At 45.4% G+C, this 22,271-nt stretch overlaps 1 protein-coding gene across 4 annotated transcripts in view; it reads left to right on the top strand.

Annotated features, from left to right (window-relative positions):
* LOC139553919 (ena/VASP-like protein) overlaps window positions 1-22,149 on the top strand; it is an 81,414-nt gene extending 59,265 nt beyond the window's left edge. For all 4 annotated transcript variants that reach the window (XM_071366697.1, XM_071366695.1, XM_071366696.1 and 1 more), the window contains 11 exons: window positions 6,231-6,288; window positions 10,820-10,890; window positions 13,141-13,986; window positions 15,679-15,932; window positions 16,210-16,313; window positions 16,605-16,632; window positions 16,880-16,910; window positions 17,037-17,097; window positions 19,462-19,519; window positions 19,622-19,679; window positions 20,110-22,149. In XM_071366697.1, the coding sequence (XP_071222798.1) occupies window positions 6,231-6,288; window positions 10,820-10,890; window positions 13,141-13,986; window positions 15,679-15,932; window positions 16,210-16,313; window positions 16,605-16,632; window positions 16,880-16,910; window positions 17,037-17,097; window positions 19,462-19,519; window positions 19,622-19,679; window positions 20,110-20,147 (1,607 nt within the window). In that variant the 3' untranslated portion in view covers window positions 20,148-22,149. The remainder of the gene's footprint in view (window positions 1-6,230; window positions 6,289-10,819; window positions 10,891-13,140; window positions 13,987-15,678; window positions 15,933-16,209; window positions 16,314-16,604; window positions 16,633-16,879; window positions 16,911-17,036; window positions 17,098-19,461; window positions 19,520-19,621; window positions 19,680-20,109) is intronic.
* The last annotated feature ends 122 nt before the right edge of the window (window positions 22,150-22,271 follow it).

Here is a 22,271-nt window from a genome sequence, read left to right as displayed (position 1 = left end):
ATCCATATAAAGAGGGTCCACGTGTCCCTCATGCCGAACACACCCAGCGGAAATGACACCCAACGGCAGTCTAGTGTTGCAAAGGGGCGTCAAGGGTTTATTGGTCGGTATTCCTGATATGCAGTAAGTGATCTCCCCTTTTATAATAGGCCTCTCTCAGAATAGGCTCTCCTCCTCATTTAGCTGGGGAAGTAGAGTATGTCTCAGTGACCCCCTTCACACACCTCTATGCAGCACCCCAGTGGGTATGCAGCACCCCAGTGGGTATGCAGCACCACAATGACGTCAAGGTACGTCATAAAGACATCAAGTAAAGACGTCATATTTTGGTTGTTATGCGGTCAGTCAAAAAATATGTTAAAAAACATCAAGTATACCTCACCATGATGTCATAATGACAGTTTTGTCTGCTGGGTTGGTGGTTTCTGCACCGGCCCATTGTCTCTATGCTGGGTTGGGGGTTTCTACACCAGCCCATTGTCTCTATGCTGGGTTGGGGGTTTCTACACCAGCCCATTGTCTCTATGCTGGGTTGGTGGTTTCTGCACCGGCCCATTGTCTCTATGCTGGGTTGGGGGTTTCTACACCAGCCCATTGTCTCTATGCTGGGTTGGTGGTTTCTGCACCGGCCCATTGTCTCTATGCTGGGTTGGTGGTTTCTGCACCGGCCCATTGTCTCTATGCTGGGTTGGGGGTTTCTGCACCAGCCCATTGTCTCTATGCTGGGTTGGTGGTTTCTGCACCGGCCCATTGTCTCTATGCTGGGTTGGGGGTTTCTGCACCGGCCCATTGTCTCTATGCTGGGTTGGGGGTTTCTGCACCAGCCCATTGTCTCTATGCTGGGTTGGGGGTTTCTACACCGGCCCATTGTCTCTATGCTGGGTTGGGGGTTTCTACACCGGCCCATTGTCTCTATGCTGGGTTGGGGGTTTCTGCACCGGCCCATTGTCTCTATGCTGGGTTGGTGGTTTCTGCACCGGCCCATTGTCTCTATGCTGGGTTGGTGGTTTCTGCACCGGCCCATTGTCTCTATGCTGGGTTGGTGGTTTCTACACCAGCCCATTGTCTCTATGCTGGGTTGGGGGTTTCTACACCAGCCCATTGTCTCTATGCTGGGTTGGTGGTTTCTGCACCGGCCCATTGTCTCTATGCTGGGTTGGGGGTTTCTACACCAGCCCATTGTCTCTATGCTGGGTTGGTGGTTTCTGCACCGGCCCATTGTCTCTATGCTGGGTTGGTGGTTTCTGCACCGGCCCATTGTCTCTATGCTGGGTTGGGGGTTTCTGCACCAGCCCATTGTCTCTATGCTGGGTTGGTGGTTTCTGCACCGGCCCATTGTCTCTATGCTGGGTTGGGGGTTTCTGCACCGGCCCATTGTCTCTATGCTGGGTTGGGGGTTTCTGCACCGGCCCATTGTCTCTATGCTGGGTTGGGGGTTTCTACACCGGCCCATTGTCTCTATGCTGGGTTGGGGGTTTCTACACCGGCCCATTGTCTCTATGCTGGGTTGGGGGTTTCTGCACCGGCCCATTGTCTCTATGCTGGGTTGGTGGTTTCTGCACCGGCCCATTGTCTCTATGCTGGGTTGGTGGTTTCTGCACCGGCCCATTGTCTCTATGCTGGGTTGGTGGTTTCTGCACCGGCCCATTGTCTCTATGCTGGGTTGGTGGTTTCTACACCGGCCCATTGTCTCTATGCTGGGTTGGTGGTTTCTACACCGGCCCATTGTCTCTAAGCTGGGTTGGGGGTTTCTACACCGGCCCATTGTCTCTATGCTGGGTTGGTGGTTTCTACACCGGCCCATTGTCTCTATGCTGGGTTGGTGGTTTCTACACCGGCCCATTGTCTCTATGCTGGGTTGGTGGTTTCTGCACCGGCCCATTGTCTCTATGCTGGGTTGGGGGTTTCTGCACCGGCCCATTGTCTCTATGCTGGGTTGGGGGTTTCTGCACCGGCCCATTGTCTCTATGCTGGGTTGTGGGTTTCTGCACCGGTCCATTGTCTCTAAGCTGGGTTGGGGGTTTCTTGTCTCTATGTAGTTAATTTGTTGATCCTGTTGTTGAATATCTCTTGACAAAGACTGGTGAAGTTAGACGTTGATCCAATGGAAATGAAGAATATTACATTCCATCCAATCATGTTTGCCCTTGAATCTGGTTTGGGATTGGCGATCAAGGATTGGCTGGGTTCATGCATATGTTGTGTTGAATGCAAAATCCACTGTATGAGCTGTACACAGATGTGGGAAAGAGAGGAGGGCAGGTCAGGTCTATTCTGGTCTACCGTCCTGCTGGGCCTGTTTTGTTGAGGTTTCCTGTGGAAATGCCTGTGGTTTGCATCAATCATGCTGTAGGAAAAAACACAGTGTGTCTCACTAGGCGGAGGAGTAGCACCTAATCTGATGCCTGGTGTGGTTCCCAGCATGCATAGCCTGGTCCTAGATCTGCTTGTGCTGTATAGCCAACTATGGTCATCATGCCAGTGACCACAAAGGAGTTGACAAGACAGTACAAACAGATCTGGGACCAGGCTACGCCGCATCCACTCAACTTCACACATTAACTCCCTGTACAGTACAAACAGATCTGGGACCAGGCTACGCCGCATCCACTCAACTCCACACATTAACTCCCTGTACAGTACAAACAGATCTGGGACCAGGCTACGCCGCATCCACTCAACTCCACACATTAACTCCCTGTACAGTACAAACAGATCTGGGACCAGGCTACACCGCATCCACTCAACTCCACACATTAACTCCCTGTACAGTACAAACAGATCTGGGACCAGGCTACGCCGCATCCATTCAACTCCACACATTAACTCCCTGTACAGTACAAACAGATCTGGGACCAGGCTACGCCGCATCCACTCAACTCCACACATTAACTCCCTGTACAGTACAAACAGATCTGGGACCAGGCTACGCCGCATCCATTCAACTCCACACATTAACTCCCTGTACAGTAAAAACAGATCTGGGACCAGGCTACGCCGCATCCACTCAACTCCACACATTAACTCCCTGTACAGTACAAACAGATCTGGGACCAGGCTACGCCGCATCCACTCAACTCCACACATTAACTCCCTGTACAGTACAAACAGATCTGGGACCAGGCTACGCCGCATCCACTCAACTCCACACATTAACTCCCTGTACAGTACAAACAGATCTGGGACCAGGCTACGCCGCATCCACTCAACTCCACACATTAACTCCCTGTACAGTACAAACAGATCTGGGACCAGGCTACGCCGCATCCACTCAACTCCACACATTAACTCCCTGTACAGTACAAACAGATCTGGGACCAGGCTACGCCGCATCCACTCAACTCCACACATGTAAAGACGGTCTCAGAATGTCTCACTACTATTTATGTCTGGACATGTTTCCGAACCAGGCATATGTTTGTAAAGTACTTCCTAATGAAGTAAGCTGAGAGACAACGAGACACCATGTCCAATGTAAACAAGCACGACGTGCTAATCCTATAAACACCATGCTAATATCTAGTACTAATCCTATAAACACCATGCTAATGTCTAGTACTAATGCTATAAACTCCATGCTAATATCTAGCGCAACTGCTATAAACACCATGCTATTGTCCAGTGCTAATGCTACAAACACCATGCTATTGTCTAGTGCTAATGCTATAAACACCATGCCAACGCTAAAATCTGAATGTAAACAAACAAGACATGCGTGTGTAGCTCAGGAGAATCTAGAGGAGAGAAGAGCTTGAGGACACAATAGCAGCCAGTGGGAGAGCAGGGGGAGGCACATGCCTCGCTTGTGAGATAACACATGCCATTTGACCCAGCATGCAATTTATGGAATTAACTGGCTGTCTGTCAAGAGGTTAAAGTGCAGACTGTCAGCTTTAATTTGAGGGTATTTCAATACATATTTGGTGAACCATTTAGAAAGGCATTTTTATTTTCCATTTTATGAGACCAAAAGTATTGGGACAAATTCTCTTATATGTGTATTAAAGTAGTAAGAAGTGAAGTATTTGCTCCCATATTCATAGTACACAATGACAACATTTAAGCTTGTGACTCTACAAACTTGTTGGATGCATTTTCTGTTTGTTTTGGTTGTGTTTCAGATTATTCTGTGCTCAATAGAAATGAATGGTAAATAATGTATTGTGTCACTTTTATGGTAAATAAGAATAGAATATGCTTCTAAACACTTCTACAATAATGTAACAACAGCAAAAATCATCCAACAAATGTGTAGTCACAAGCTTAATGTAGGTGTTGTGTTCTATGATTATGGATACTAATCTTTTTACTACTTTAATACACATACTGTATAAGTGAATTTGTCCCAATACTTTTGACCCCTTAAAATCGGGAGACTATGTACCAATTTTTTTTGTCATTTCTAAATGGTTCACCCGATATGGATGAAAATACTTTAACTTTAACCTTGTCATTGTTTGATTTAAAATCCAAACTTTTGGAGTATAGAGCCAAAATAAGAAAAAATGCTTCACTGTCCCAATAATTACAGAGGCCACTGGTATTGTTAAACTGTATGTAACCTCAGTCATATTTATCATGTTGAATGTACCTCTACTACTACAGGGGAAGGTGTGGCATGTAAAAAAAACTATTCCAACACCAAAGATAAACACTTAGGTTGGAGTCATTAAAACTCGTTTTTCAACCACCCCACACATTTCTTGTTAACAAACTATCATTTTTCGCAAGTCGATTAGGACATCTACTTTGTGCATGACACAAGTGATTTTTCCAACAATTGTTTACAGACAGATTATTTCACTTATAATTCAATGAATCACAATTCCAGTGAGTCAGAAGTTTACATACACTAAGTTGACCGTGCCTTTAAACAGCTTGGAAAATTCCCGAAAATTCTCTCGTGGCTTTAAAAGCTTCTGATAGGCTAATTGACATCATTGAGTCAATTGGAGTTGTACCTGTGGATGTATTTCAAGGCCTACCTTCAAATTCAGTGCCTCTTTGCTTGTCTGGTTCATCCTTGGGAGCAATTTCCAAAAGCCTGAAGGTACCACGTTCATCTGTACAAACAATAGTACGCAAGTATAACACCATGGGACCACGCAGCTATCATACCGCTCAGGAAGGAGACGCGTTCTTTCTCCTAGAGATGAACATACTTAGGTGCGAAAAGTGCAAATCAATCCCAGTACAACAGCAAAGGACCTTGTGAAGATGCTGGAGGAAACGGGTACAAAGGTATCTATATCCACAGTAAAACAAGTCCTATATCGACATAACCTGAAAGGCCGCTAAGCAAAGAAGAAGCCACTGCTCCAAAACCGCCATAAAAAAGCCAGACTACGGTTTGCAACTGCACATGGAGACAAAGATCGTACTTTTTGGAGAAATGTCCTCTGGTCTGATGAAACAAAAATAGAACTGTTTGGCCATAATGACCATCGTTATGTTTGGAGGAAAAAGTGGGACGCTTGCAAGCCGAAGAACACCATCCCAACCGTGAAGCATGGGCTTGGCAGCATCATGTTGTCGGGGTGCTTTGCTGCAGGAGGGACTGGTGCACTTCACAAAATAGATGGCAACATGAGGATGGAAAATTATGTGGATATATTGAAGCAACATCTCAAGACATCAGTCACGAAGTTAAAGCTTGGTCGCAATCGGGTCTTCCAAATGGACAATGACCCCAAGCATACTTCCAAAGTTGTGGCAAAATGGCTTAAGGACAACAAAGTCAAGGTATTGGAGTGGCCATCACAAAGCCCTGACCTCAATCCTATAGCGTGTGCGAGCAAGGAGGCCTACAAACGTGACTCAGTTACACCAGCTCTGTCAGGAGGAATGGGCCAAAATTCATCCAACTTATTGTGGGAAGCTTGTGGAAGGCTATCTGAAACGTTTGACCCAATTTAAACAATTTAAAGGCAATGCTACTAAATACTAATTGAGTGTATGTATACTTCTGACCCAATGGGAATGTGATGAAAGAAATAAAAGCTGAAATAAATCATTCTCTCTACTATTTTTCAGATTTTTCACATTCTTAAAATAAAGTGGTGATCCTAACTGACCTAAGACAGGGAATTTTTACTATGATTAAATGTCAGGAATTGTTAAAAACGGAGTTTAAATGTATTTGGCTCAGGTGTATTTAAACTTTCGACTTCAACTGTAGGTCCTTTCATACCTAGCTAGAAATATTCCCCTGTTTCTGTCCCCCACCACAGGCCCTGCTGTCCAACGCCAAAATGGGCCCTCCTCAGAAGACCCCGATGTACAGAGGAGGTAAGAACCTCCGACCTTCAGCAAGACACCAAATCAATCTCAGTGTACAGTAGAACACACAGTAGAACTAAGACATCGATAAAGAACTGGTTTGTAAAAGAGCATCCAAAGCATCTCAATCCAGGGACTTCAAATCTGGTAAAACTTGCTAGAATTCATCATCGAACTTGTTTTCTTATTTCATTTGTACGAAAGTAGTTTGTTTGAGGGTACAAAACACATACGGTCTACCACATCAGGCCTACCACATCAGGCCTACCACATCAGGCCTTCCACACATCCCCTACCACATCAGGCCTTCCACACATCCCCTACCACATCAGGCCTACCACAAATACCTTACCACATCAGGCCTACCACATATCCCCTACCACATCAGGCCTACCACACCAGGCCTTACACATCAGGCCTACCACATATCCCCTCCCACATCAGGCCTACCACACATCCCCAACCACATCAGGCTACCACATATCCCCTACCACATATCCCCTCCCACATCAGGCCTACCACACATCCCCTCCCACATCAGGCTACCACATAACCCCTACCACATATCCCCTCCCACATCAGGCCTACCACATAGGCCCTACCACATAGGCCCTACCTCTACCACATAGGCCCTACCTCTACCACATAGGCCCTACCACATCAGGCCTACCACATAGCCTCTACCACATAGCCTCTACAACATATCCTCTACCACATATCCTCCACCACATAGCCTCTACAACATATCCTCTACCACATATCCTCTACCACATATCCTCTACAACATATTCTCTACCACATATCCCCTACAACATAGCCTCTACCACATATCCCCTACAACATATCCCCTACAATATAGCCTCTACAACATAGCCTCTACCATAGCCTCTACCACACAGCCTCTACCAGTGGCTCGTGCTGTGTTCTTAGTCCACTCTAGTGGTGGAAAGAGGTACTAGTCAAGCAGCTTGAGGTACTAGTCTCCTGTACAGTCAAGCAGCTTGAGGTTGAATGAAAGAAACTGATGGTGCTGGTACTGACTTTAATTTAACCACACCAGAGCAGTATACTACAAAGCAGAATCAATGAGATAGCCAGCTAACTTTGATAAACATTCAGAGAAAAAAAATAGTTTCTGGTTCATTAATGAACCTAGACTTACATTTACATTTACATTTAAGTCATTTAGCAGACGCTCTTATCCAGAGCGACTTACAAATTGGTGCATTCACCTTATGATATCCAGTGGAACAACCACTTTACAATAGTGCATCTAACTCTTTTAAGAGGGGGGGGGGGGTTAGAAGGATTACTTTATCCTATCCTAGGTATTCCTTAAAGAGGTGGGGTTTCAGGTGTCTCCGGAAGGTGGTGATTGACTCCGCTGACCTGGCGTCGTGAGGGAGTTTGTTCCACCATTGGGGTGCCAGAGCAGCGAACAGTTTTGACTGGGCTGAGCGGGAACTGTACTTCCTCAGAGGTAGGGAGGCGAGCAGGCCAGAGGTGGATGAACGCAGTGCCCTTGTTTGGGTGTAGGGCCTGATCAGAGCCTGAAGGTACGGAGGTGCCGTTCCCCTCACAGCTCCGTAGGCAAGCACCATGGTCTTGTAGCGGATGCGAGCTTCAACTGGAAGCCAGTGGAGAGAGCGGAGGAGCGGGGTGACGTGAGAGAACTTGGGAAAGTTGAACACCAGACGGGCTGCGGCGTTCTGGATGAGTTGTAGGGGTTTAATGGCACAGGCAGGGAGCCCAGCCAACAGCGAGTTGCAGTAATCCAGACGGGAGATGACAAGTGCCTGGATTAGGACCTGCGCCGCTTCCTGCGTGAGGCAGGGTCGTACTCTGCGAATGTTGTAGAGCATGAACCTACAGGAACGGGTCACCGCCTTGATGTTAGTTGAGAACGACAGGGTGTTGTCCAGGATCACGCCAAGGTTCTTAGCACTCTGGGAGGAGGACACAATGGAGTTGTCAACCGTGATGGCGAGATCATGGAACGGGCAGTCCTTCCCCGGGAGGAAGAGCAGCTCCGTCTTGCCGAGGTTCAGCTTGAGGTGGTGATCCGTCATCCACACTGATATGTCTGCCAGACATGCAGAGATGCGATTCACCACCTGGTTATCAGAGGGGGGAAAGGAGAAGATTAATTGTGTGTCGTCTGCATAGCAATGATAGGAGAGACCATGTGAGGATATGACAGAGCCAAGTGATTTGGTGTATAGTGAGAATAGGAGAGGGCCTAGAACAGAGCCCTGGGGGACACCAGTGGTGAGAGCACGTGGTGCGGAGACAGATTCTCGCCACGCCACCTGGTAGGAGCGACCTGTCAGGTAGGACGCAATCCAAGCGTGGGCCGCGCCGGAGATGCCCAGCTCGGAGAGGGTGGAGAGGAGGATCTGATGGTTCACAGTATCAAAGGCAGCCGATAGGTCTAGAAGGATGAGAGCAGAGGAGAGAGAGTTAGCTTTAGCAGTGCGGAGCGCCTCCGTGACACAGAGAAGAGCAGTCTCAGTTGAATGACTAGTCTTGAAACCTGACTGATTTGGATCAAGAAGGTCATTCTGAGAGAGATAGCAGGAGAGCTGGCCAAGGACGGCACGTTCAAGAGTTTTGGAGAGAAAAGAAAGAAGGGATACTGGTCTGTAGTTGTTGACATCGGAGGGATCGAGTGTAGGTTTTTTCAGAAGGGGTGCAACTCTCGCTCTCTTGAAGACGGAAGGGACGTAGCCAGCGGTCAAGGATGAGTTGATGAGCGAGGTGAGGTAAGGGAGAAGGTCTCCGGAAATGGTCTGGAGAAGAGAGGAGGGGATAGGGTCAAGCGGGCAGGTTGTTGGGCGGCCGGCCGTCACAAGACGCGAGATTTCATCTGGAGAGAGAGGGGAGAAAGAGGTCAAAGCACAGGGTAGGGCAGTGTGCGCAGAACCAGCGGTGTCGTTTGACTTAGCAAACGAGGATCGGATGTCGTCGACCTTCTTTTCAAAATGGTTGACGAAGTCATCAGCAGAGAGGGAGGAGGGGGGAGGAGGGGGAGGAGGATTCAGGAGGGAGGAGAAGGTGGCAAAGAGCTTCCTAGGGTTAGAGGCAGATGCTTGGAATTTAGAGTGGTAGAAATTGGCTTTAGCAGCAGAGACAGAAGAGGAGAATGTAGAGAGGAGGGAGTGAAAGGATGCCAGGTCCGCAGGGAGGCGAGTTTTCCTCCATTTCCGCTCGGCTGCCCGGAGCCCTGTTCTGTTCTGTGACTTGAATATTGGTTGTTTGTTGAAACAATTTAACAATTTAAATCAATTCATGTCCATTGTAGAAATATATTCCTAAAATATTTGAAGTTATTTCTGAACAATGAAGTATGTTAGCTGGCTAACAATTATTATTTTTTATTTTATTTAACTAGGCAAGTCAGTTATGAACAAATTCTTATTTACAATGATGGCCTACCGTGGGTTAACTGCCTTGTTCAGGGACAGAACGACAGATTTTTACCTTGTCAGCTCTGGTATTCGATCTAGCAACCTTTCAGTTCCTGGCCCAACGCTCTAACCACTAGGCTACCTGCCGCCTCTTTGATCTTGCTTTGGGATATTTTTTTATAATTGGTGCCGGTACTCAAGCAGTAGAAAATTAGAGGCAATGTCAATCAGAAATGTATTAAATGGGCACAGATTGAAAGGCTGGCTATAGGGAGAAGCTACAGGGAGAGGCTACAGGGAGAGGCTACAGGGAGAAGCTATATGGAGAAGCTACAGGGAGAGGCTATAGGGAGAAGCTACAAGGAGAGGCTATATGGAGAAGCTACAGGGAGAGGCTATAGGGAGAAGCTACAAGGAGAGGCTACAGAGAGAGGCTACAGGGAGAAGCTACAGGGAGAGGCTACAGGGAGAGGCTATAGGAAGAAGCTACAGGGAGAAGCTACAGGGAGAGGCTACAGGGAGAGGCTACAGGGAGAAGCTATAGGGAGAAGCTACAGGGAGAAGCTACAGGGAGAGGCTATAGAGAGAAGCTACAGGGAGAGGCTATAGAGAGAAGCTACAGGGAGAGGCTATAGGGAGAAGCTACAGGGAGAGGTTATAGAGAGAAGCTACAGGGAGAGGCTATAGGGAGAAGCTACAGGGAGAGGTTATAGAGAGAAGCTACAGGGAGAGGCTATAGGGAGAAGCTACTGGGAGAAGCTATAGGGAGAAGCTACAGGGAGAGGCTACAGGGAGAGGCTACAGGGAGAGGCTATAGAGAGAAGCTACAGGGAGAGGTTATAGAGAGAAGCTACAGGGAGAGGTTATAGAGAGAAGCTACAGGGAGAGGTTATAGAGAGAAGCTACAGGGAGAGGTTATAGAGAACGGCTACAGGGAGAGGCTACAGAGAGAGGCTATAGAGAGAAGCTACAGGGAGAAGCTACAGAGAGAAGCTACAGGGAGAAGCTACAGGTAGAGGCTACAGGGAGAGGTTATAGAGAAAGGCTACAGAGAGAAGCTACAGGGAGAAGCTATAGAGAGAGACTACAGGGAGAGGCTATAACATGTGTCTGTGCCCTCTGTGTATCTGCAGGCAAATGATGGAGCCGCATCAGATGCAGGGAGTTGCCCACAAAGAGAGGGAGCGACGGACATCTGGCTCAGGTAAGGCCCGTCTGGCTCAGGTAAGGCCCGTCTGGCTCAGGTAAGGCCCGTCTGGCTCAGGTAAGGCCTGCAGATGTACTGTGGACAGACTCTACTACCATGTCAAGACAATGCCGGGTCTGTCAACACACAAGCCACAATACGTTTCGTCCATGTCAATACACCATCTCACAGATAACGTCTCAGGATGCTATTCTCTCCATGGGGATAGTATGGCAATCACGGTAACCAAACAGCCCAGTGTAGCACATGTTGGTTGTGTTCATTAGGCACCAAATGGAAGAAAACTGACTGAAACAAGGAGGGACTACCTGAACTTGGCCAATAAGATACGCTCATTATTGTTTTCGGTTGCAAAACGTTTTGCTACAGTGTGCCCTAATGACTACAACCATAGCGAAAGCGCTAGCTCGGACACATCTGTGTTTGTGTTGAATCCCCCTCCCCTCCGTTTACTCATGCTTATCCATACACAAACATTCCCCAGCGCCATAGAGACACTCATTCTGCAAGCGTGCTACCGGCAGCTGGGTGACAATGGGACATGCTGCTTTCCTAAGAGTTTGGTCGTGTTGCATTCAGCTTCTTTTTCTTCTCTGTGATTTTGTTCTCAGTTTCGGATTTATCATATTTGTTCTCAGTTTCTGATTTATCATATTTGTTCTCAGTTTCTGATTTATCATCTTTGTTCTCAGTTTCTGATTTATCATCTTTGTTCTCAGTTTTTGATTTATCATTTTCGCTTGGTTTCTCATTATTCTCTCTCTCTCTTTTTTTGTGTGTGTTGTGTCCCCCCTTCCTCTGTGGTGTCCCCCTCTGTCGTGTCCCCACCCCCTCCTCTGTCGTGTCCCCACCCCCTCCTCTGTCGTGTCCCCACCCCCTCCTCTGTCGTGTCCCCACCCCCTCCTCTGTCGTGTTCCCACCCCCTCCTCTGTCGTGTCCCCACCCCCTCCTCTGTCGTGTCCCCACCCCCTCCTCTGTCGTGTCCCCACCCTCTCCTCTGTCGTGTCCCCACCCCCTCCTCTGTCGTGTCCCCACCCCCTCCTCTGTCGTGTCCCCACCCCCTCCTCTGTCGTGTCCCCACCCCCTCCTCTGTCGTGTCCCCCCCTCCTCTGTCGTGTCCCCACCCCCTCCTCTGTCGTGTCCCCACCCCCTCCTCTGTCGTGTCCCCACCCCCTCCTCTGTCGTGTCCCCACCCCCTCCTCTGTCGTGTCCCCACCACCTCCTCTGTCGTGTCCCCACCACCTCCTCTGTGGTGTCTCCCCCTCCTCTGTGGTGTCTCCCCCTCCTCTGTCGTGTCCCCCCCTCCTCTGTGGTGTCTCCCCTCCTCTGTGGTGTCTCCCCCTCCTCTGTGGTGTCTCCCCCTCCTCTGTGGTGTCCCCACCCCCTCCTCTGTCGTGTCCCCACCCCCTCCTCTGTCGTGTCCCCACCCCCTCCTCTGTCGTGTCCCCACCCCCTCCTCTGTCGTGTCCCCCCCTCCTCTGTCGTGTCCCCACCCCCTCCTCTGTCGTGTCCCCACCCCCTCCTCCGTCGTGTCCCCACCCCCTCCTCTGTCGTGTCCCCACCCCCTCCTCTGTCGTGTCCCCACCCCCTCCTCTGTCGTGTCCCCACCACCTCCTCTGTCGTGTCCCCACCACCTCCTCTGTGGTGTCTCCCCCTCCTCTGTGGTGTCTCCCCCTCCTCTGTCGTGTCCCCCCCTCCTCTGTGGTGTCTCCCCTCCTCTGTGGTGTCTCCCCCTCCTCTGTGGTGTCTCCCCCTCCTCTGTGGTGTCTCCCCCTCCTCTGTGGTGTCTCCCCCTCCTCTGTGGTGACTCCCCCTCCTCTGTGGTGACTCCCCCTCCTCTGTGGTGACTCCCCCTCCTCTGTGGTGTCTCCCCTCCTCTGTGGTGTCTCCCCCTCCTCTGTGGTGTCTCCCCCTCCTCTGTGGTGTCTCCCCCTCCTCTGTGGTGTCTCCCCCCTCCTCTGTGGTGTCTCCCCCTCCTCTGTGATGTCTCCCCCTCCTCTGTGATGTCTCCCCCTCCTCTGTGGTGTCTCCCCCTCCTCTGTGGTGTCTCCCCTCCTCTGTGGTGTCTCCCCCTCCTCTGTGGTCTCCCCCTCCTCTGTGGTGTCTCCCCCTCCTCTGTGGTGTCTCCCCTCCTCTGTGGTGTCTCCCCCCTCCTCTGTGGTGTCCCTCCTCATCTGTCCCCTCCCCCCTCCTCTGTGGTGTCCCTCCTCCTCTGTCCCCTCCCCTCTCCTCTGTGGTGTGTTATAGTTGTTTCCACCCTCCAATATAAGGTGTCCTCCCCTCCCTCTCACCCCTCCAACACCCCTTTTGAGTATAGACACTATCGGGCCGCCACACTGCCGCCCTCCTATGCCCGAGTGGCCTCCAACTCCTCCCCTTCCTCCTCTTCCTCTTCCTCCTCCCAGGAGAGTGAGGTGGCGGGCGGACGGGCTGGTGACAACTCCTCCCAGCTCTCCCAGCTCTCCACTTCCCTGGTCTCGGCCTTCTCCCCCGTGCAGCCAGGGTTGCCCACGGCCCTGACCCGGCAGGTGCGCCAGATCCCCCTCTCTCCCCCCACGGCGCGGGCTCTCCACCACACCAAGTCCCTCCCCCAGCACGACCCTGTGCTGCTCCCCAAACACGGCACCTGGTCCACCTCCCACACCCACATATACGGCCCCGTGCACATGCCCCCCGTACCCCAGCCTGTCCTCCCAGTGGCCCTCCCTCTGCCGCCCCGCCACAGCCGGGTCAAGCCCCACTCCCTGGACCAGGCCGGCCAACCCCATATCCCGCCCCACCTCCCCCACGCCAATGGCCAATCAGAGGACTATTATAACCTCGCTCAGCAGCAACAGCAGCAGCTAGGTTACTGCAAGGCTTCCTCCTTGCCCCCTCTGATTGGTCAGTCTGCGCAGGGCCATGTCCCCGTCTCCTCCAACCAACCCCAGTACCCCTCCTCATTCAACCCCCAGCAACAGATGTCCCAGGCCGCGCCCCCACCACCACCAGCAGCCCAATTCTCTCCCCCCCCATACACCCTAGCCCCATCCGAGTGGGGCTCACCCAAGCAGACACCCTCTCCCGTCTCTCAGGCTGCCACGGCAACCTGCAGTAAGTACATGCAGAGCTCAAAGAGCAAGGCACTTGGACAACAATGGGGGGACTCCACTGGCTTATGTGGATGGAAGTATATACCTATTATGAATCCAATAACAGTCCCCATATTCAGCCATCTGCTATAATAACAGGCCCCATATTCAGCCATCTGCTATAATAACAGTCCCCATATTCAGCCATCTGCTATAATAACAGTCCCCATATTCAGCCATCTGCTATAATAACAGTCCCCATATTCAGCCATCTGCTATAATAACAGTCCCCATATTCAGCCATCCGCTACACTAACAGTCACCATATTCAGCCATCTGCTACAATAACAGTCCCCATATTCAGCCATCTGCTACACTAACAGTCACCATATTCAGCCATCTGCTACAATAACAGTCCCCACATTCAGCCATCTGCTACACTAACAGTCCCCATATTCAGCCATCTGCTACAATAACAGTCCCCATATTCAGCCATCTGCTACAATAACAGTCCCCATATTCAGCCATCTGCTACAATAACAGTCCCCATATTCAGCCATCTGCTACAATAACAGTCCCCACAATCAGGCATCTGCTACAATAACAGTCCCCACATTCAGCCATCTGCTACACTAACAGTCCCCATATTCAGCCATCTGCTACACTAACAGTCCCCATATTCAGCCATCTGCTACAATAACAGTCCCCATATTCAGCCATCTACTACAATAACAGTCCCCATATTCAGCCATCTGCTACAATAACAGTCCCCATATTCAGCCATCTGCTACAATAACAGTCCCCATATTCAGCCATCTGCTACAATAACAGTCCCCATATTCAGTCATCTGCTACAATAACAGTCCCCATATTCAGCCATCTGCTACAATAACAGTCCCCATATTCAGCCATCTGCTACAATAACAGTCCCCATATTCAGCCATCTGCTATAATAACAGTCCCCATATTCAGCCATCTGCTATAATAACAGTCCCCATATTCAGCCATCTGCTACAATAACAGTCCCCATATTCAGCCATCTGCTATAATAACAGTCCCCATATTCAGCCATCTGCTACAATAACAGTCCCCATATTCAGCCATCTGCTACACTAACAGTCACCATATTCAGCCATCTGCTACAATAACAGTCACCATATTCAGCCATCTGCTACAATAACAGTCCCCATATTCAGCCATCTGCTACAATAACAGTCCCCATATTCAGCCATCTGCTACAATAACAGTCCCCATATTCAGCCATCTGCTACAATAACAGTCCCCATATTCAGCCATCTGCTACAATAACAGTCACCATATTCAGCCATCTGCTACAATAACAGTCCCCATATTCAGCCATCTGCTACACTAACAGTCCCCATATTCAGCCATCTGCTACACTAACAGTCCTCATATTCAGCCATCTGCTACAATAACAGTCCCCATATTCAGCCATCTGCTACAATAACAGTCCCCATATTCAGCCATCTGCTACAATAACAGTCCCCATATTCAGCCATCTGCTACAATAACAGTCCCCATATTCGGCCATCTGCTACAATAACAGTCCCCATAACTGCTACTGTACTTTTGCTTTTTGATTCACTTGAAATCCAATGGCTCTTATCTGAGGACTGTTTATCCAGTAAGAGCTGGCCAGCAGTGTTAGCCAAGGAGGAGTCTGAACCTATGCTGTCTATTGGTTTCTTCCCAGGTCCGGTTTCTCTCCCCGCCATGCTCGCTGTGGCCCCACCGGTGGCCCCCCCTGCCCCTATGGCACCTATGGCTCCACCTCCTCCACCGGGCCCCCCGCCTCCGGCCACAGTGCCACCGCCCATGCCCCCCCCACTACCGGTTGGTGGAGGGCACGGGGGGCCTCATTTAGAGGGGGCAGGGAACGAGCTGGCGCAGCCACTCTCAGGACTGGCTGCTGCCCTGGCTGGAGCCAAACTCCGCAAAGTTGCAAGGGTTAGTATCTCAGCTTAGACTCGGATCGTGGTGAGTAGAAATAAAACATTTTGAAACGGGGAGGTACTACCTGAACTTGTCCGATAAGAAACATTCATTTTTGTTTCCCTTTCCAATATTTTTAAAAATGTTTTCATATGATGTACCCCACTTGAACAAGACCACTCATATCTATGTGGAAACTGCTTGGACATTCAAACCATTACGTATACACATTACCTGTTGGTTGGCTTCTATAAAGAGGGAACTTATATGGCAGCCATTGTTGTGTCCTCAGGATGAGAACAGTCCGCCGGGAACAGGTGTAGCCAAGAACGATGGCAACCGCTCCAGTGGAGGGGAGGGGCTAATGCAGGAAATGAACGCTCTTCTAGCACGCAGGTGAGAGGAACACAACTGTGTGTGAAAGAACGATGAAATCGAATTTTAATTGAACTGAAAATCCCTATCCTAACGATCACAGCACAAGACCTGTGTATCATTTTGATAAAGAATATTCTGGAGTTGAGGATTTTAATTGAAGATTATCACAAAGAAGGTATTACTTGATGTGATAGGCTACTAGCCTGTGAAATACCACTAGTGATTTGCAACATTTGCAACATTTGCAACAGTTGTCTTCTCCATTAGCTTTGTATCATCTCTAATTGCCTGAATTTGCTTTTCCTGCAGACGGAAAGCCTCAGAGAAACCTGAAGAGGTAATAAAAAATATCATTTATAAAGTTCAACTGGGTGGGTCTATCCAGCTACAATAATTGCATTCAATCAATCTAAAGATGATTACACACACACACACACACACACACACACACACACACACACACACACACACACACACACACACACACACACACACACACACACACACACACACACACACACACACACACACACACACACACACACACACACACACAGATCATCCATTTTGATTTTCCATTACAGGAGGATCCCAAGCCAGGGCAGAACTCCACAGGTAAACACACTCTTTTTCTGACCATTATCTTTGTTATTGGCTGCATTGAGCCAGGGTGCTTTATAAAGTGAGTCACTTATTATTATGATGCTCTATTTTGCTTTTTCTCTATCACTTTCTCTCTAGATGCAGGGAAGAATCCATGGGACCGAGCAAACTCTGTAGACAAGACCTCACTGGTATCAAGGTGAACATCATCTGTTTTTGTATTTATTTGTATTTATTATGGATCCCCATTAGCTACTCTTCCTAGATGCTCCCAAACTTTAAAAAAAAAATCAATCCGATTGCCCTTTTTCGGTTGTTGCAGTTGTCACGGAGATCACATTCAAAGTAAACAATTAAAATGTCGGCTCAATTTAAAATGACCTTTTAAGGCCTTGATTCTTTCACTGTCTGAATTGAAACCTGGCCGTTAGTGGCACAATGAGAAGGGATGTAAGGGGTATATGGGATATATATATATATATATTTACTCATCTGAGGTATGGTAACTGTTTAACTTGGTTCTGGATCAGTTTGTGTAGTTTAGCCAACTCCTATAGCAGTTGTTTGCTAAAAAGCACAAACTGATCTGGGACCAGGCTAACACCACTATTAAATATTGGAGATATATTGAGAGGTTCATATTACATATGATAGTACAAAGCATTCTGTTCTCTGAGATGAGGAAATATGATATGTTCTAGAAGTAAAGTCATGGCTGTTTGGCGTATCTACCCTGTTGTCATTGATGATTGTATTCAACTACCAGCTGGGTCTTTCCACCAAAGAGTGCCTTTTGCGTCCCTTTTGATATTTGAAGTAGAAATTGTGCACCAATATTGAATTTTTAAAAGCCTGTTATATTAAATGAATTCCTAAATGGTGAAATCATAATGTAAAAGCAGGTGAGCTGCTTCTACTCTTTTTGGACATTTTCTGGTGGATAACTGAACGGGTTGAGCATAACCCATAGATAGACAGGCTAGAAATGTTTACCTAAACAAATACTTTTTGGGGGTGAAGCTTGTGTTCAATTGCCCTTCCCTGTTGCACACAAGCTTCCATTCCCCCTGTCAAAAAAAGGATGGATTTATGGATGATTTAAGAAATATTCAAGCCTGTTACTTTATTTGGCACTTGCTATAGTCATTATTTATTTATTTTTTACTTTGAGATGGGAAAACTTGTTTTTATGAAGTTGACCATGTGCTCTTTATGACATAATGTTAAAATGTAAAATAAATAGTTTTTCCTTCACCAAATTACACTACCCAAAAGGCGCCCAATTGGGTGGGAAACCAGAAATAGCAATGGCCATTTGGTGATAAGATAAAGGCTTGGCAAATGAATCATGGACATAGTTAAATACAGAGATAAAGCACACCCCATAGGTATATTTTAGTGTATCATCAGCCTAATCAGGGGAAACAGAAACCGTGGGAGTGTTTGCTTATTGCATTGAGGAAGCTTGTGATGCAGTAAATGTAACAGCTTGGCAGTAGTAAACAGTGAATGGATGGCTGCCTGACATTGTGAACCCCATCATGTAATATAGATAAGATACTGTCCACCTAATAATCAATCATGAAGGTTGATGTCACTGTCATTACCTGGAGAAAACATAACTATCTACTGTATATTTTATATATAAAAATATATATACTTTATGTACTGTATATTTTATATATAAAAATATATATACTTTATGTACTGTATATTTTATATATAAAAATATATATACTTTATGTACTGTATATTTTATATATAAAAATATATATACACTTTATGTACTGTATATTTTATATATAAAAATATATATATACTTTATGTACTGTATAATTTATATATAAAAATATATATACACTTTATGTACTGTATATTTTATATATAAAAAATATATACTTTATGTACTGTATATTTTATATATAAAAAAATATATATACTTTATGTACTGTATAATTTATATATAAAAATATATATACACTTTATGTACTGTATATTTTATATATAAATATATATATACACTTTATGTACTGTATATTTTATATATAAAAATATATATACACTTTATGTACTGTATATTTTATATATAAAAATATATATATACTTTATGTACTGTATAATTTATATATAAAAATATATATACACTTTATGTACTGTATATTTTATATATAAAAAATATATACTTTATGTACTGTATATTTTAAATATAAAAAAAAATATATACTTTATGTACTGTATAATTTATATATAAAAATATATATACACTTTATGTACTGTATATTTTATATATAAATATATATATACACTTTATGTACTGTATATTTTATATATAAAAATATATATATACTTTATGTACTGTATAATTTATATATAAAAATATATATACACTTTATGTACTGTATATTTTATATATATATACACTTTATGTACTGTATATTTTATATATAAAAATATATATACACTTTATGTACTGTATATTTTGGGTAGTTTACTCTGAAAGTTCTAACAAATTTCTATTTATTGATCATTTAAAATCGTCCCTGTTGTTTATGTGGTTTTGCAGGGTGCGACCAGTGGGCAGCACTAGTGAGGGAGAACTAGACTTTGACAGGATGAAGCAGGTATGAAGCTCATTTCACAACTGTTCTTCAATTGTTCATGAAAGAAAAGTATTGTGGAAGAAACAGAACATGTAAAAAGGTTTGTTTTTTTAACCCCCACAGGAAATCTTGGATGAAGTTGTACGTGAATTGCAGAAGGTGAAAGATGAGATCATTAATGGTAGGTGACAGAGTGTTAACGCATTGGGTTATGTTACTCAAAAAAGGCACGCATTGCTTCAGTGTGCAATTAACCTGCAAACCAACTAAGGTCATTCTTATTCATTTTTTATACACTTTGTATAGTCCAATTTAGTTTCGGTTACAGCAAACAAAGCTATCCTAATTAACAAAGGTATCAAAACAACAAAGCTATCCTAATTAACAAAGCTATCCTAATTAACAAAGGTATCATAATGAAGTATGTCCTAAGAGGATGGTAGGCATGCAGTTGATCTGTTTACTAATTCATAGTAATCCCCGTTCCTTTTGAAATAGACAAAGGTTCAGTGATAATGCCATCTCCCCCATCCTCTGTCTACCCAACACATGCACACGCACACACACACAATAACAAGGCACTATTTTCTCCATGTTGTCTTCTCTTTTAGCCATTAGACAAGAAATTGGTCGAATCCATACATGTTAATCTGTGGACAACAGGAAGTGCTGGAGTATGAAGGATAAGAAGATGTGCTGGAAAGGAATGTTATCAACGTTTCTGTGACGCTGTGAAAATATTGCTGTGACGCTGCAGAAAGGTTGAGCCAACATGGAGTCTGCTGTGCAGAACAGAAAGGTGAAGAAGAAAAAATAAGTTGGAGAAAGAAAGTGACTGAGAGAGAAAAATAATGGTTAAATGAACAAAGGATGTGCGGACGGAAGGAAGCTTGCACCTTTTTTATTTTATTTTCTCCCATTTCTGTGCATTTCGAGACAGTCCAGTTTGCAGCTCTCAGTCTGTTCTAAGTCTTACAAAAGAAAATATTTTTGTTTTCTAAGTTTTTACTGTTTTATTGTTGTATTTTTTTTTTTAAACTGTGACTATTTTATTATTCATACCATTATATATAGAGAGAGAGAGACAAAAGACAAAACTGTTGTTCTACTTTGGCGGGTTCTAGAGGAAACTTGCACACCAATTACATCAGCCTTTTATATTTTATATGATTTACTTTATCCTTGGGTGTTTGACCAGCACGTATGGCACATACTATGCTTTAGTCACCTGACCTTAGTTTTTAAAAAGCTTTTTATCTATTTACCAGTAACAGGGCAGTGTTCATTGGGCCCCAAATGGAAGAAAACTGACAAACAGGGAGAGACTACTGTTCTCCATTGAAAAAAGTTTTTAAAAATATGTTCCATTTTGTGCCCTAATAAAACACAACCCCGGTGTATAAAAAATCACTGTAATTTGGGGATCATTCACAAAACGTACCAACAACTGTAAATTCACCATCTACGTATTCCCAAAATAGATCAAATGATCCCTAGGCTGCCCCTACGAAACCCAGAGGAACCATACAGTAGTCTATATCAGAGGTGTCAAACACGGTCTTCAACAAGGTCCGGAGGGTAGCACTGAAAATTAGTTATATTTCCTTGCTGTCAAAGTTTGCACCACCCCCCCTCCCCCTCAGAAAAAATGGTCTGTCTATCGGTTAGGGACTTCGATGCTGCCCGATTGTCTAGCTTTCATTTTGGTGATTATTAGCGAGTTGGACACAGTCAAGAAACTGTATGAATGGAGGTCCATTATCATTTATACACAGTTTCGACTTGGTTTTAATCATTTTGTATTAAAAAAAAATGTAATATGCAAAAAAATTATTATTTGTTTTTACTCAAACCACCCCTCACGGACCATATGTTTGACACCCCTGGTCTATATGGTTTGGTCCGGTGTATTAACCATGCATTTATTTTTTAATTGGGTTTCAAAAATGGTGGTACATTTACAATGGTGGTTTGTTTTTTTGTGAATATCCTCCTTGCTATTTAAAGTAACTGTCCAGTTTTCAATGAAATATGACCTATAATTACAATATCAATGAAATACTTAAATTACAAAAAGCATGTTAAAAAGCAGCTTTCCTGTGTTGGAATGGTGTGGGCGTATCTTAACAGAATGGTGTGGGCGTATCTTAACAGAATGGTGTGGGTGTATACCGATCATTAAAAATATTCACCCGAGTAAACCGCTGATTGGCCAGCTCAGCCAATGAGGCAGGATGACATCATTCTCTATGAGGAAATAGCATTTTTTAAATCGGTCTGTTTGAGATACAAGTTTGAGGTGGGGTTTTTGAAGTGTTTTTTTCCCTCCAATTTATGCTTTGGCCACATACGAGTGTAGGATGAGTCATCAAAATTATTTGGATATGATTTAACAGAATATGGACATTTAAAAGTGAGATTTTCACTGGACAGTTACTTTAAGGTTGAACTTGAATTTGATATGTGAAAATGGAGCCAGTTGCAAAATTAAAAGTATACATAAAATCAGTGCAAATGTTATTTGTGATGAAAGGAGAAAAATAATATTGCAGGAAAATATGATTGAATATCGGTTGTGACATATTCACTTTGACTAAGTTCTGAATTAAATTTCAAAAATCGGAAAGTAAATGAATTTAAACCAAACCATAGACCTGTCTCTTGTCTACAGTATGGTGTGTTTCATTCATCAATTATTATGACAATAAAAAAAAACATTTTCCATCAGATGTTACAATAGTAAAAAAAAATAATACAATGTACACGTAGGCTA

The sequence above is a fragment of the Salvelinus alpinus genome, chromosome 25 (genome assembly GCF_045679555.1).
Source record: "Salvelinus alpinus chromosome 25, SLU_Salpinus.1, whole genome shotgun sequence".
Lineage (NCBI taxonomy): Eukaryota > Metazoa > Chordata > Actinopteri > Salmoniformes > Salmonidae > Salvelinus > Salvelinus alpinus.
Note: the sequence above shows the minus strand (reverse complement) of the source record. Positions and strands in the feature narration are given on the sequence as shown.